The sequence below is a fragment of the Nerophis lumbriciformis genome, linkage group LG10, assembly GCF_033978685.3.
Source record: "Nerophis lumbriciformis linkage group LG10, RoL_Nlum_v2.1, whole genome shotgun sequence".
Lineage (NCBI taxonomy): Eukaryota > Metazoa > Chordata > Actinopteri > Syngnathiformes > Syngnathidae > Nerophis > Nerophis lumbriciformis.
The window spans coordinates 45,957,535-45,970,815 of record NC_084557.2 but is presented as its reverse complement, the minus strand read 5'-3'; the positions used below and the strand labels follow the sequence as shown (position 1 = coordinate 45,970,815).

The following is a 13,281-nucleotide window of genomic DNA, read 5'->3' as shown; positions in this document are numbered from 1 at the left end:
AAAACGTTATTATGGTCTTACCTTTACTTATAAATGAAGTCCATGCGCCGCTCCTTCTGAACAAAAGCATTGATAACTTGTTTATAGAAGTAATAAATAAATGATAAATGGGTTATACTTGTATAGCGCTTTTCTACCTTCAAGGTACTCAAAGCCCTTTGACAGTATTTCCACATTTACCCATTCACACACACATTCACACACTGATGGCGGGAGCTGCCATGCAAGGCGCTAACCAGCAGCCATCAGGAGCAAGGGTGAAGTGTCTTGCCCAAGGACACAACGGACGTGACTAGGATGGTAGAAGGAAGTCTTCCTTATCTTTCTTCGGTTTTAAAGGGGAACATTATCACCAGACCTATGTAAGCGTCAATATATACCTTGATGTTGCAGAAAAAAGACCATATATTTTTTTAACCGATTTCTGAACTCTACATGGGTGAATTTTGGCCAATTAAACGCCTTTCTATTATTCGCTCTCGGAGCGATGACGTCACATCAGGAAGCAATCCGCCATTTTCTCAAACACATTACAAACACCGAGTCAAATCAGCTCTGTTATTTTCCGTTTTTTCGACGGTTTTCCGTACCTTGGAGACATCATGCCTCGTCGGTGTGTTGTCGGAGGGTGTAACAACACGAACAGGGACGGATTCAAATTGCACCAGTGGCCCAAAGATGCGAAAGTAGCAAGAAATTGGACGTTTGTTCCGCCCACTTTACCGACGAAAGCTATGCTACGACAGAGATGGCATAGAAGGATATCGACCCTAGCTTCCCTGGCCTGCTGACATCAACTTCAAAACTGGACAGATCAGCTTTCAGGAAAAGAGAGCGGATGAGGGTATGTCTACAGAATATATTAATTGATGAAAAATGGGCTGTCTGCACTCTCAAAGTGCATGTTGTTGCCAAATGTATGTCATATGCTGTAAACCTAGTTCATAGTTGTTAGTTTCCTTTAATGCCAAACAAACACATACCAATCGTTGGTTAGAAGGCGATCGCTGAATTTGTCCTCGCTTTCTCCCGTGTCGCTGGCTGTCGTGTCATTTTCATCGGTTTCGCTTGCATACGGTTCAAACCGATATGGCTCAATAGCTTCAGTTTCTTCTTCAATTTCGTTTTCGCTACCTGCCTCCACACTACAACCATCCGTTTCAATACGTTCGTAATCTGTTGAATTGCTTAAGCCGCTGAAATCCGAGTTTGAATCCGAGCTAATGTCGCTATACCTTGCTGTTCCATCCACCATGTTTGTTTGTATTGGCATCACTATGTGACGTCACAGGAAAATGGACGGGTGTATATAACGATGGTTAGAATCAGGCACTTTGAAGCTTTTTTTAGAGATATTGCGTGATGGGTAAAATTTTGAAGAAACTTCGAAAAATAAAATAAGCCACTGGGAACTGATTTTTAATGGTTTTAACCCTTGTGAAATTGTGATAATGTTCCCCTTTAAAAGTCTCTCTGTCTCGATGGAGATCTTATTTTAATTGTTACCCCCTGCTTCGATTGAAAGTCCAGTTTAGAAAACTGTTGTTGTCACTTCTTCTGCAGCTGAGTAGTCGCAAGAATGATCCCTGGGATCACTAGCGCCCTCTACCACCATGAGGCGGGAGTCATTTAATGACTCATATTTGACACACGCAGCTATATTAATAAAACATTTTTACTGTTCTTTTTAGCATATTCAATAGCTTGGACCTTAAATCCTACTGAATAGATCTTTATCTTCTTCCCTTTTATGCGATTTTAAATTATTGAAATTAGCCTCCTCCATTTTGGAAAATGATGCCTTGAAATGTGTAGTGTCACTCGTGACGTGACGAGTTTGACCCGGCGGTAAAACGAGGCATATGCTAGTTATTCTGCGAAACGAGTTTGACCCGGCAGTAATTCTAAGCATGCGCTAATTATTTTGCGAAACGAGTTTGACCCGGCGGTAAAACGAGGCATGCGGATAATATATACCCGGCGGCAATTCAAGGAAATACGGTAATCAAATGTATCAATTTTCCCCTTTTAGCTTTTTTCCTTTGAGAGGTCACCACAGCAAGTCAATCACATGAATGGTTTTGGCCTACTTTCTGATGTAACACTGAGCGGGAACCGAACCGATGTCCTCTGCCATTAAAAGACAGAAGTAGGGCTGGGCGATATGGCCTTTTATTAATATGTGGATATGTTTAGGCCATGTCACGATACACCATATATATCTGGATATTTTGCCTTAGCCTTGAATGAACACTTGATGCATATAATCACAGCAGTATGATGATTCTATGTGTCTAGATTAAAACATTCTTCTTCATACTAGGGATGTCCCGATCCAGGTTTTTGCACTTCTGATCCGACACCGATATTGTTTTTGCATTTCCGATCTGATATCGATACTGACCGATACCGATACTGACCGATACTGGCCTATCCGAGCATGTATTAAAGTTTAAAATTATTTAGCCTACTTAGTTGTAAGAATCATGTTGAAAAGGGTTTTAGTACTCTTGATAACAACTAGCCAGCTGAATTAGGGGAGTTTGAATAATACACAATGGTTGGTAACAAGAAACTGACCTGTTTATTCAAGGATAAACACAAAATAGACAAAATTATACATGACAAACAGAAATGGCATCATTGAACTAGGGCTGGGCGATATGGCCTTTTTTTAATATTGCGATATTTTAAGGCCATATTGCGATACACGATATATATCTCGATATTTTGCCTTAGCCTTGAATGAACACTTGATGCATATAATCACAGCAGTATGATGATTCTATGTGTTTTGATTGATTGATTGAGACTTTTATTAGTAGGTTGCACAGTGAAGTACATATTCCGTACAATTGACCACTAAATGGTAACACCCGAATAAGTTTTTCAATTGATTCATGATACAGATATATACTATCATCATAATACAGTCATCACACAAGATAATCACATTGAATTATTTACATTATTTATAATCCAGGGTGTGGAGGGGGGCGCCGGATGTAAGTGTCAAAAAGACAGCCAAAAGAGTTTGATATGAGAATAAATCTAAAGTTAAAATATAGGGTAGAAATGCACCCATTTGCAGGAAATGTAGTCTTGATTTTCAAAATTTTCTTTCAAGGCTTGCATGTCTACATTAAAACATTCTTCTTCATACTGCATTAATATATGCTACTTTTAAACTTTCATGCAGAGAAGGAAATCACAACTAAAAAATCACTAATTTTTTTCATACGGTGTTGATGTGGAAATTTTTGCCTCGGCATTTTGATGGTGTGGACGTGTGGCACCGAATGGAGATAAGCGTCTCGACAGACGTCACAATATTTGAACAATGATGACGAAAACTGTTTTCTCTGTCGTGTCCGTGTGTCAAATTGTTATGCGCTTATTTATTTTTATTTTTATTTGATTTTGTGCGTCCCTGCGATGAGGTAGCGACTTGTCCAGGGTGTACCCCGCCTTCCGCCCGATTGTAGCTGAGATAGGCTCCAGCGCCCCCCGCGACCCCAAAGGGAATAAGCGGTAGAAAATGGATGGATGGATGGATGATTTTGTGCGTGGCATAGATTTGCTATGCGCAGAGGACGCTTAAACAGTGCGCAATTGCACAGGCGAGCACCTTAGAGGGAGCGTTGCTCGCACGGCTGCGCTAGCATCACAGCTAACGTTAGCCATGCTGCTACCTCTCTGCTCGGGGAGGACGTATACGTATGTGACGTATGACGTGACAGTATGTGACGTATGTCGTGACAGTATGTGACGTGTGTAAGAAGGTGCGCTTGCTGTCTGTGAGAGGGAGACACAGGAAAGAGTGAGAAGAGCCTGTCGTGTAATGCCAGCAGCTAAAAGCAACTGCGTGAGAATCCACAGACCTGTGGATGTGTTGAAGGTGTGCTGGAAAATGCGGAACGGAAATTACAGAGCAGCAGAAAAGTGGAATGTATTATTTAAATCGGTGCGTTGGAAAACACGGACCAGAGTTTTTTTTAAACTGGATCTGGATCGGCATTTTCCCATGCCTTGCCGATACGCAATTTTTGGCAAATATTGGCAGCCGATCCGATCCAAATATCGGGAAATCACAACTAAGTCAATTTAGCAAAAGTGTATTTATTAAACAGTTATCAAGCAGTGGCACAAACATTCATGTCATTTTCAAAACAGAAAGTGCAAGATTGTCAGAGACATTTTAAAACAAGCTATTAGTGCACTTTTGTGCATGATGTCACTAAGATGACATCAAAACAACACTAAATTAAAGTGCACTTTTTGTACAGAACGCCACTACAATAGTTTAAAACAAATAAAGTGCACTTTTGTACAAGATATTTCAAAAACTGTCAAATAAAAATGAGCTGCATAATACGAAATCAAATAGTCTATGTCCTTCACTTTGTGGTAGGTTCCTGCGGACGTTATCTCCTTCTGTTGTTGACTATTTTTTTCATACGGTGTTGATGTGGGAATGGTTGCTTCGGCATTTTGTGGCTGTGGCACCGAACGGAGACGTTGACATGCGGAGTAAGCACTCTTCATTCTCTAGCGGGTGACTTTTCAAATGATGCTACAAATAAGTAGTGCTGCTACTTTTTGTAGCAACGCCTTTGCCGCATACTTGACATATTACGGTTGTCTGTTCAACATCTTCCCGCTTGAAGCCAAACCACGGACAGACGATGGACCCCGTGCTGTTTTTCTTGGGAGTTAATTATTCCTTCATTTGTTACCAGATTGGCACCTTCTTTCTGTTGACATCCCTAATAAATAAATATATATATATATATATACTAAACAAAAATGTAAAAGCAACACTTGTTTTTGCTCCCATTTTTCTTGAGTTGAACTCAAATATCTTAAACTTGTACTATATACACAAAATACCTTTTCCTCTCAAATATTGTTCACAAATCTGTGTTAGTGAGCATTTCTTTTTCGCCAAGATAATCCATCCCACCTCACAGGTGTGGCATATCAAGATGCTGATTAAACAGCATGATTATTGCACAGGTGAGCCTTAAGATGCCCACAATAAAAGGCCACTCTGAAATGTGTTGTTTTGCTTTATTGGGGTCTGGGGCGGTCAGAAAAGCAGTCCGTATCTGGTGTGACCACCATTTGCCTCACGCAGTGCAACACATCTTCTTTGCGTAGAGTTGATCAGGTTGTTGAGTGTGGACTGTGGGATGTTGCTCCACTCCTCTTTAATGGCTGTGTGAATTTGCTGGATATTGGCAGGAAGTGGAACATGCTGTTGCATAAGCTGATCCACAGCATCCCAAACATGCTCAATGGGTGACATGTCCAATGAGTATGCTGGCCATGCAAGAACTAGGATGTTTTCAGCTTCCAGGAATGGTGTAGAGATCCTTGAAACATGGGGCCGTGCATTGTCATGGTGCAACATGAGGTGATGGTCTCGGGTGAATAGCACAACAATGGGGCTCAGGATCTCGTCACAGTATGTCTGTGCATTCAAAATACCATCAATAAAATGCACCTGCATTCGTTGTCCATAACATACGCCTGCCCATACCATAACAACACCTCCACCATGGGCCACTTGATTCACAACAATGACGTCAGCAAACGGCTCACCCACACGACGCCACACACGGTGTTTGCAAAATGAATGACCCCGATGAGGATGACAAGCATGCAGATGCGCTTCCCTCAACCGAAGCACAGAGAGGGGGGGGTGATGTGTGAGGGAGCAGGGTTGGGGTGGGGGCGGGGCTTGGTGGTAGCAGGAGTGTATAATGTAGCCCGGAAGAGTTAGGGCTGCATGGGATTCTGGGTATTTGTCCTGTTGTGTTATGTTGTGTTACGGTGCAGATGTTCTCCCGAAATTTGTTTGTCATTCTTGTTTGGTGTGGGTTCACAGTGTGGCGCATTATTAGTAAGAGTGTTAAAGTTTTTTTTTTTTTTTATACCGCCACCGTCAGTGTGACCTGTGTGGTTGTTGAGTAAGTATTAGAGATGCGCGGATAGGCAATTATTTCATCCGCAACCGCATCAGAAAGTCGTCAACCATCCGCAATCCACCCGATCTAACATTTGATCAGAACCGCATCCGCCCGCACCCGCCCGTTGTTATATATCTAATATAGACGATGCAAGGCATTAGTGAGGTTATAAAGCTTTTGCCTGTTAAAGAAAGGAGACTGATCCAATGCAGCACAGACATTCGCGTGCCACGCTGTCACGACCCAGACGCACACCAGTGCGCAATCATATGGGAGCCGCGCTGAGCGCACCTCCAAGCGCGTCTCGCTGCCGGCGACGGCCGGGTATATGGGCCCGACGCTCCAGCGCCATCCATTTTCAGGGCTAGTTGATTCGGCAGGTGGGTTGTTACACACTCCTTAGCGGGTTCCAACTTCCATGGCCACCGTCCTAGCTGCTGTCTATATCAACCAGGGTGAGCCCCACCCCTTTCGTAAACGCACTGCGCGCGGAGTGACCCCTGTTACGCGCCCCCGGCAACAGGGGTGGCGGGCAGGTAAGCTGCGCGGGCGGAGCGCGCGGAGTGACCCCTGTTACGAGCCCCCGGCCACGGGGGTGGCGGGCAGGTAAGCTGCTTACCTGCTGCGCGTGACGCCGGCCGCGGCGAAGGCGGACGAGGCGGGGTGTCGGTGCGGTGGGCGGGGTGGTGACCCTGGACGTGCGTCGGGCCCTTCTCGCGGATCGCCTCAGCTACGGCTCCCGGTGGGGCCCTCTCGGGGGAAGGGGCCTCGGTCCCGGACCCCGGCGAGGCGTCCCTTCTCCGCTCCGTAAAAGTGTCCATCTCTTTTTCTTTTTTTTTCTTCTGTTGTGGCATATGCTGCAGGTGCCTGCTCGTTTTTCGTATGTGGGTAACAACATTTAACTATGTATATATATTTCCGAATTGGTTTAACTGCCACCCGCCTGAATCTATTTAAAATCTAATTTTTTTTTATTTCAACCACCCGACCCGACCCGACCCGCGGATAAAATCTAATTGTTTTTTAATTTCATCCGCCCGATCCGCGGATAATCCGCGGACTCCGCGGTCGTGCCCGCAAACCGCGCATCTCTAGTAAGTATGCCTTGCTGTTGCATACGTGAGTAAGCGAAAGCCCCATACAATGTGTTGCTACGTACGTGTGTAAGCTGAAGATGTAAATTGTATAACAAGCGTTGGGCTGGCACGCTGTTAATACAGATTGTAGAGGGCGCCAAATGTTGTACCATCATGGGACGCCCTTATCATAGCCGTAAGGGTGAAAATCGGTGAATATTAATCCCGGGAGTTTTCTGCGAGAGGCACTGAAATCCGGATGTCTCACGGGAAAATTGGGGGGTTCAGCAAGCAAGCTGCTGAGCCGCATCAGAGTGATCAAAGAGCCGCTTGTTGCCGACCCCTGACATAGTGCATTTGCAAACAGCTAAAATTAAACACAAAGCAAACTATTACCTGCAACCCAAGAATATACAACAATTCTTCTCAAAAAAAGAGGAGAAATATAATCTTAGAGAAAAATGTGATTTAAAACATTTGTACGCACGTACAACACTTAAAACCTTCAGTATATCTGTATGTGGAATTAAATGATGGAATGGATGAAGTAAATAAATCAAACAATGTACTAATATGATCCACTTTAAGAAACTCTTCAAACTTAAAGTGATTACAAAGTACAAAGAAGAACCATGATAAACATTCTGAATTTATTTCATCCATCCATTCATTCATTCTCAAAATAATCTTACTTATCTCACCATTAGAAATATAACTTACTTCACCAATTATTATTCATTTATTTATTTTATTTGTGATTACTTATGGAGTATATTGTGAATAAATTGAGGACCGGAAGTGAACAAAAGTTTTAGCAACTGTTATTTAAAAGAAAAGGGGTAGAATTAAATAAGCTCTGCTTTTTCCTACTCCTTTTCCAACATGTTGAAAAGAGAAACTGGAAATTGTGATGTATCATGTTGTATGCTTGCATGTTCCAAATAAACTCAAACTAAACTCAACTCAACTCAAGTATTAACATATATATTTTTTTCTATAGGGACAAGTGGTAGAAAATAGATGGATGGATATCTTTTTTTTTTAATCATTTTGCTATATTTTTAATTGTTGCTGCTTTTTGTGTAAGGTACTTACTTTGTTGAGATTTTTTCAAGTGTTTACAGACTTTTAGTTACCGTATTTTTCGGATTATAAGTCCCAGTTTTTTTCATAGTTTGGCCGGGGGTGCGACTTATACTCACTTATTAACACATTAGCGTAAAATATCAAATAATATTATTGATCTCATTCACGTAAGAGACTAGACGTATAAGATTTCATGGGATTTAGCGATTAGGAGTGACAGATTGTTTGGTAAACGTATAGCATGTTCTATATGTTATAGTTATTTGAATGACTCTTACCATAATATGTTACGTTAACATACCAGTTGGTTATTTATGCCTCATATAACGTACACTTATTCAGCCTGTTGTTCACTATTCTTTACTTATTTTAAATTGCCTTTCAAATGTCTATTCTTGGTGTTGGCTTTTATCAAATACATTTCCCCCAAAAATGCGACTTATACTCCAGTGCGACGTATATATGTTTTTTTCCTTCTTTATTATGCATTTTCGGCCAGTGCGACTTATACTACGGAGCGACTTATACTCCGAAAAATACGGTCCTTTTTTTAAATGAAAAACAGCTGGCAACAAATCTATCATCTTCATCTGGTGTTATTATAGAATGTACTTGTGTTTAGAGACTCTACTTCTGTCCCTTGATGTCCTTGACGAAAGAAGAGATCTTCAGCGAACATGATGTCACACTTGCTTCGCGCTGTTGCCCTAGCTGAACTTTCTTTTCTTAAAAGCTGCCACTGTCCTCTTAAAATTTGCACATTTAGTAGATGGCTGTCCGCGGGTATGTCTGCAATATATATAAAAATCATGTCCACATCACAGACATGTTGACAACGCTCCAGATAATGGCGTGCAGTTTGTTTACATCTGGTTTCGGTTGCACAGTTTTTGGTGATCAAAGTCTTTTTTTCGGTGGCCAAGTTTTCAGTACATCACTTGTCAATAGTGCGCAAATAATAGGCTATATATATCCATTCATACTGTAATTACCAGCTAGCCTTAATGTTTTATGTTTGTGTGTTTTAGATTTGATGTCAGTTTTTCCCATTTTTGGAAACACATCGTCCGTGCCTGAAAGGTGATTGGCAGAAAATGAGGAAGTAGTGTTGTGTGTCCGGGGAAGTGCAAACTCACAATGCGAAAGTGTTTGCACGGGAGGTAAAACCTGTTAGAATTGTGTCACTGTTTATCATAAGATTGGTAATAAAAGTTAAAAATAGCGTCAGACTTTGTGTGATTTCTTCTAGAGGCTACAATATATTACTTTAACTCGTAAAAAATCCCTTATTTTGAAGGTGTGGCGATAATAAAAAATGCCGTGGTGGAGCGCGACATTCAATTACATTCAGGGGAAACCCTATGTTTATTTACGACTTGGAATGCATTTAAAAAAATGTAAAACATATGTGTTCATGTCTTTATATCGGGATTGTGAATGATAGACAGCACATCTCTCTCAAATGTTTGCATATTTCCAGTATGACTGATCTGATACTATGGTCAGAGTGCAGAAGTGTTACTCTAGTGACGTCGATGTACGGAAATGACGAAAAACGTAGCGGAATATTGAAAATGGTTGACTGAATTGTTAGCATTTTGTGATGTTAGTTGGTACTTTTACATACTTTACGGATTGTAAATACAATTGGATATGGTTTAATGCAGTGGTTCTCAACCTTTTTTCAGTGATGTACCCCCTGTGAACATTTTTTTTAATTCAAGTACCCACTAATCAGAGCAAAGCATTTTTGGTTGAAAAAAAGAGATAAAGAAGTAAAATACAGCACAATGTCATCAGTTTCTGATTTATTAAATTGTATAACAGTGCAAAATATTGCTCATTTGTTGTGGTCTTTCTTGAACTATTTGGGAAAAAAAAGATATAAAAATAACTAAAAACTTGTTGAAAAATAAACAAGTGATTCAATTATAAATAAAGATTTCTACACATAGAAGTAATCATCAACTTAAAGTGCCCTCTTTGGGGATTGTAATAGAGATCCATCTGGATTCATGAACTTAGTTCTAAACATTTCTTCACAAAAAAAGAAATCTGTAACATCAATATTTATGGAACATGTCCACAAAAAATCTAGCTGTCAACACTGAATATTGCATTGTTGCATTTCTTTTCACAGATCTTTTTGACAGACATTTAAAAAAAATCTCACGTACCCCTTGGCATACCTTGAAGTACCCCCAGGGGTACGCGTATCCCCCATTTGAGAACCACAGGTTTAATGGACACAATGAAACACAATTAAGCATGTAAAGTAAACTCGTTTTTCAACTCTACTGGTACTTTAAGACCCTTTGCTCAGTTTTGAGTAGAAACACCCTTTTGATTTAGTACAGCCATGAGTCTTCTTGAGAATAATGCAACACGTTTTTCACACCTAGATTTGGGGATCCTCTGCCATTCGTTCTTGCAGATCCTCTCCACTTCTGTCAGGTTGAATGTTGAATGTTGGTGGCCAGCCATTATTAGGGTCTCTCCAGAGATGCTCAATTGGGTTTAGGTCAGGGCTCTGGTTGGGCCAGTCAAGAATGGTCACAGAGTTGTTCCGAAGCCACTCTTTTGTTATTTTAGCTGTGTGTTTAGGGTCATTGTCTTGATGGAATGTGAACCTTCGGCCCAGTCAAAGGTCCTAAGAACTCTGGAAAAGATTTTCTTCCAGGATATCTATGTACTTGGCCGCATTCATCTTTCCTTCAATTGCATTCAGTCGTCTTGTCCCTGCAGCTGAAAACACCACCATATTTTACTGTTGGGATTGTATTAGGCAAGTGATGAGCAGTGCCTGGTATTCCCCACACATACTGCTTAGAATTAATACCAAAAAGTTCAATGTTAGTCTCATCACACCAGATAATCTTATGTCTCATAGTCTGGAACTTCTTCATGTGTTTTTTGGCAAACTCAATGCTGGCTTCATATGTCTTGCACTGAGGAGAGGCTTCTGTCGGGCCACTGCCATAAAGCCCCGACCGGTGGAGGGCTACAGTGATAGTTGACTTTGTGGACATTTCTCCCAATTCCCTACTAAATCTCTGGAGTTCAGCCACCACGATCTTTGGGTTCTTCTTTACCTCTCTCACCAAGGTTCGTCTCCCACGATGGCTCAGTTTGGCTGGACGGCCAGGTCTTTGAAGAGTTGTGGTAGTCCCAAACTTCTTCCATTCAAGGATTACGGAGGCCACTGTGCTTTTAGGAACCTTGAGTGCTGCTGAAATAATTTTGTAACTTTGGCCAGATCTGTGCCTTGCCACAATTCCAAATATTTCACAGCCCCCGGGAGGGCTTCTGCGGATCCACTGAAGGTCACGGACCCCCTGTTGAAGACCTCTGTCATAGGCAAACAAAAAATCAAAAGGATTAATGTAGACCAGTGGTTCTTAACCTGGGTTCGATGGAACCCTAGGGGTTCGGTGAGTCGGGCTCAGGGGTTCGGCGGAGGTCGAGACACACCCGACTCATCGTGTAAATCAAAACTTCTCCCTATCTGCGTATTACAGATACGGCAACAGCAGAAGTCAGACTGATTTGCAGGTGTGTAATTTGTTGTGAGTTTATGCACTGTGTTGGTTTTGTTGTTTGAACAAGGTGATGTTCATGCACAGTTCATTTTGTGCACCAGTAAAAAAACATGGTAACACTTTAGTATGGGGAACATATTCACCATTAATTAGTTGCTTATTAACATGCAAATTAGTAACATATTTGCTCTTAACTAGTCAGTACTTATTAGTGCCTTATTCGGCATGGCCTTATTATAACCCTAACCCTCTAACCCTGGCTCTAACCCTCTAACCCTAACCAAATAACTCTAAATCAAGTCTTTGTTACTTAGAATATGTTCCCCATACTAAAGTGTTACTAAAAACATATAACTTTGTCTTGAATTTGAAAGAAAACCATTTTATTTTTCGCTAAAGAAGGGTTCGGTGAATGCGCATATGAAACTGCTGGGGTTCGGTACCTCCAACAAGGTTAAGAACCACTGATGTAGACAAATAAAATTAATTCATCCAAAGTCCAATCACATTCAAATTAATATAGATTTTAAAATGATTTCACAAAGCTTCACGAATGTGAAATATGCACAAAAGAGTAAAACTGGATGATTTGTTTGAGAATCGGCTTTGTTGTCAAAACATTTTTGGGACACCCTATACTTCTATTTTAATTACGTTTGAATCAAGATGCAGCTATCGATTATTTTAATATTATTCTGGCTTGTTCGATTAATTGAGTAATCGGATATGTAATAGCCACAGTGCGTTTTTGGGGAAAATAGTTGAGAAACAATATTTCTGCTTGTAATAACCTTCATTCAAATAAATCATTAATACATCTAATCATTTTAATGAATGCACATTATCAACATTGAAATTGCACTTTTAACATTTGCACATTGATACAAAATTAAAAAAACTCAGCTGTTCGCTGCCACAACAAATCACAGCCCCCCCCCCCATACACCACGGCTCTCTAATGCCGTGTTCCAGGCATTATATTCGGTCGGGAATTCATCAGTTACACTCATTAAAGGATTAATTGAAGCAACAGAATATAAATCAAGGATTTATTCCAGTCAAACTAATCGGTTATTCATTGCAGCCTTAGTTTTGAACATACTCATACAAAACAACTTTAAAAAAAGCGTATTAAATTTACTCTTTCACTCCTGCGAAACTGTTGTCTTGCTTGAGGGCTTTCTGCAGCCCATCTAGCTGGAAATAGACACAACAAGTGGACACTTTGTTTTTTCTCAAAGCATCTGCAAGTTTTGCCCTGCAACCACAAACATCAATGAAATGGGCCTCTTGACTAAATAAAACCCTTGGATTCTTTTTAACAAACGCATTGTGTTCTTGTGGTGTCGTCTGGCAGGCCTGCATTGACGAGAATGCTGAGATGGTGCAGTTTCTGGTGGAGAGCGGAAGCAACGTCAACATAGGCGACAATGAGGGCTGGAACCCCCTGCACGCTGCGGCATCCTGTGGCTTCATCCCAATCGCAAAGTGAGTGTTAGCGTCCATCATCACACACACACACACACACAAACACACACACCAGAGTTTCTCTGTGCAGTTAGGAGACTTTCTCTCCTCGGTGGCCCCCCTTAACTCTGGTGTTCCTCA

General features: G+C 41.2%; 1 protein-coding gene across 3 annotated transcripts in view; it reads left to right on the top strand.

The window, feature by feature from the left end:
* LOC133612269 (protein phosphatase 1 regulatory subunit 12A) overlaps window positions 1-13,281 on the top strand; it is a 104,694-nt gene that overhangs the window by 25,960 nt on the left and 65,453 nt on the right. For all 3 annotated transcript variants that reach the window (XM_061969512.2, XM_061969513.1, XM_061969511.2), the window contains exon 2: window positions 13,031-13,161. In XM_061969512.2, the coding sequence (XP_061825496.1) occupies window positions 13,031-13,161 (131 nt within the window). The remainder of the gene's footprint in view (window positions 1-13,030; window positions 13,162-13,281) is intronic.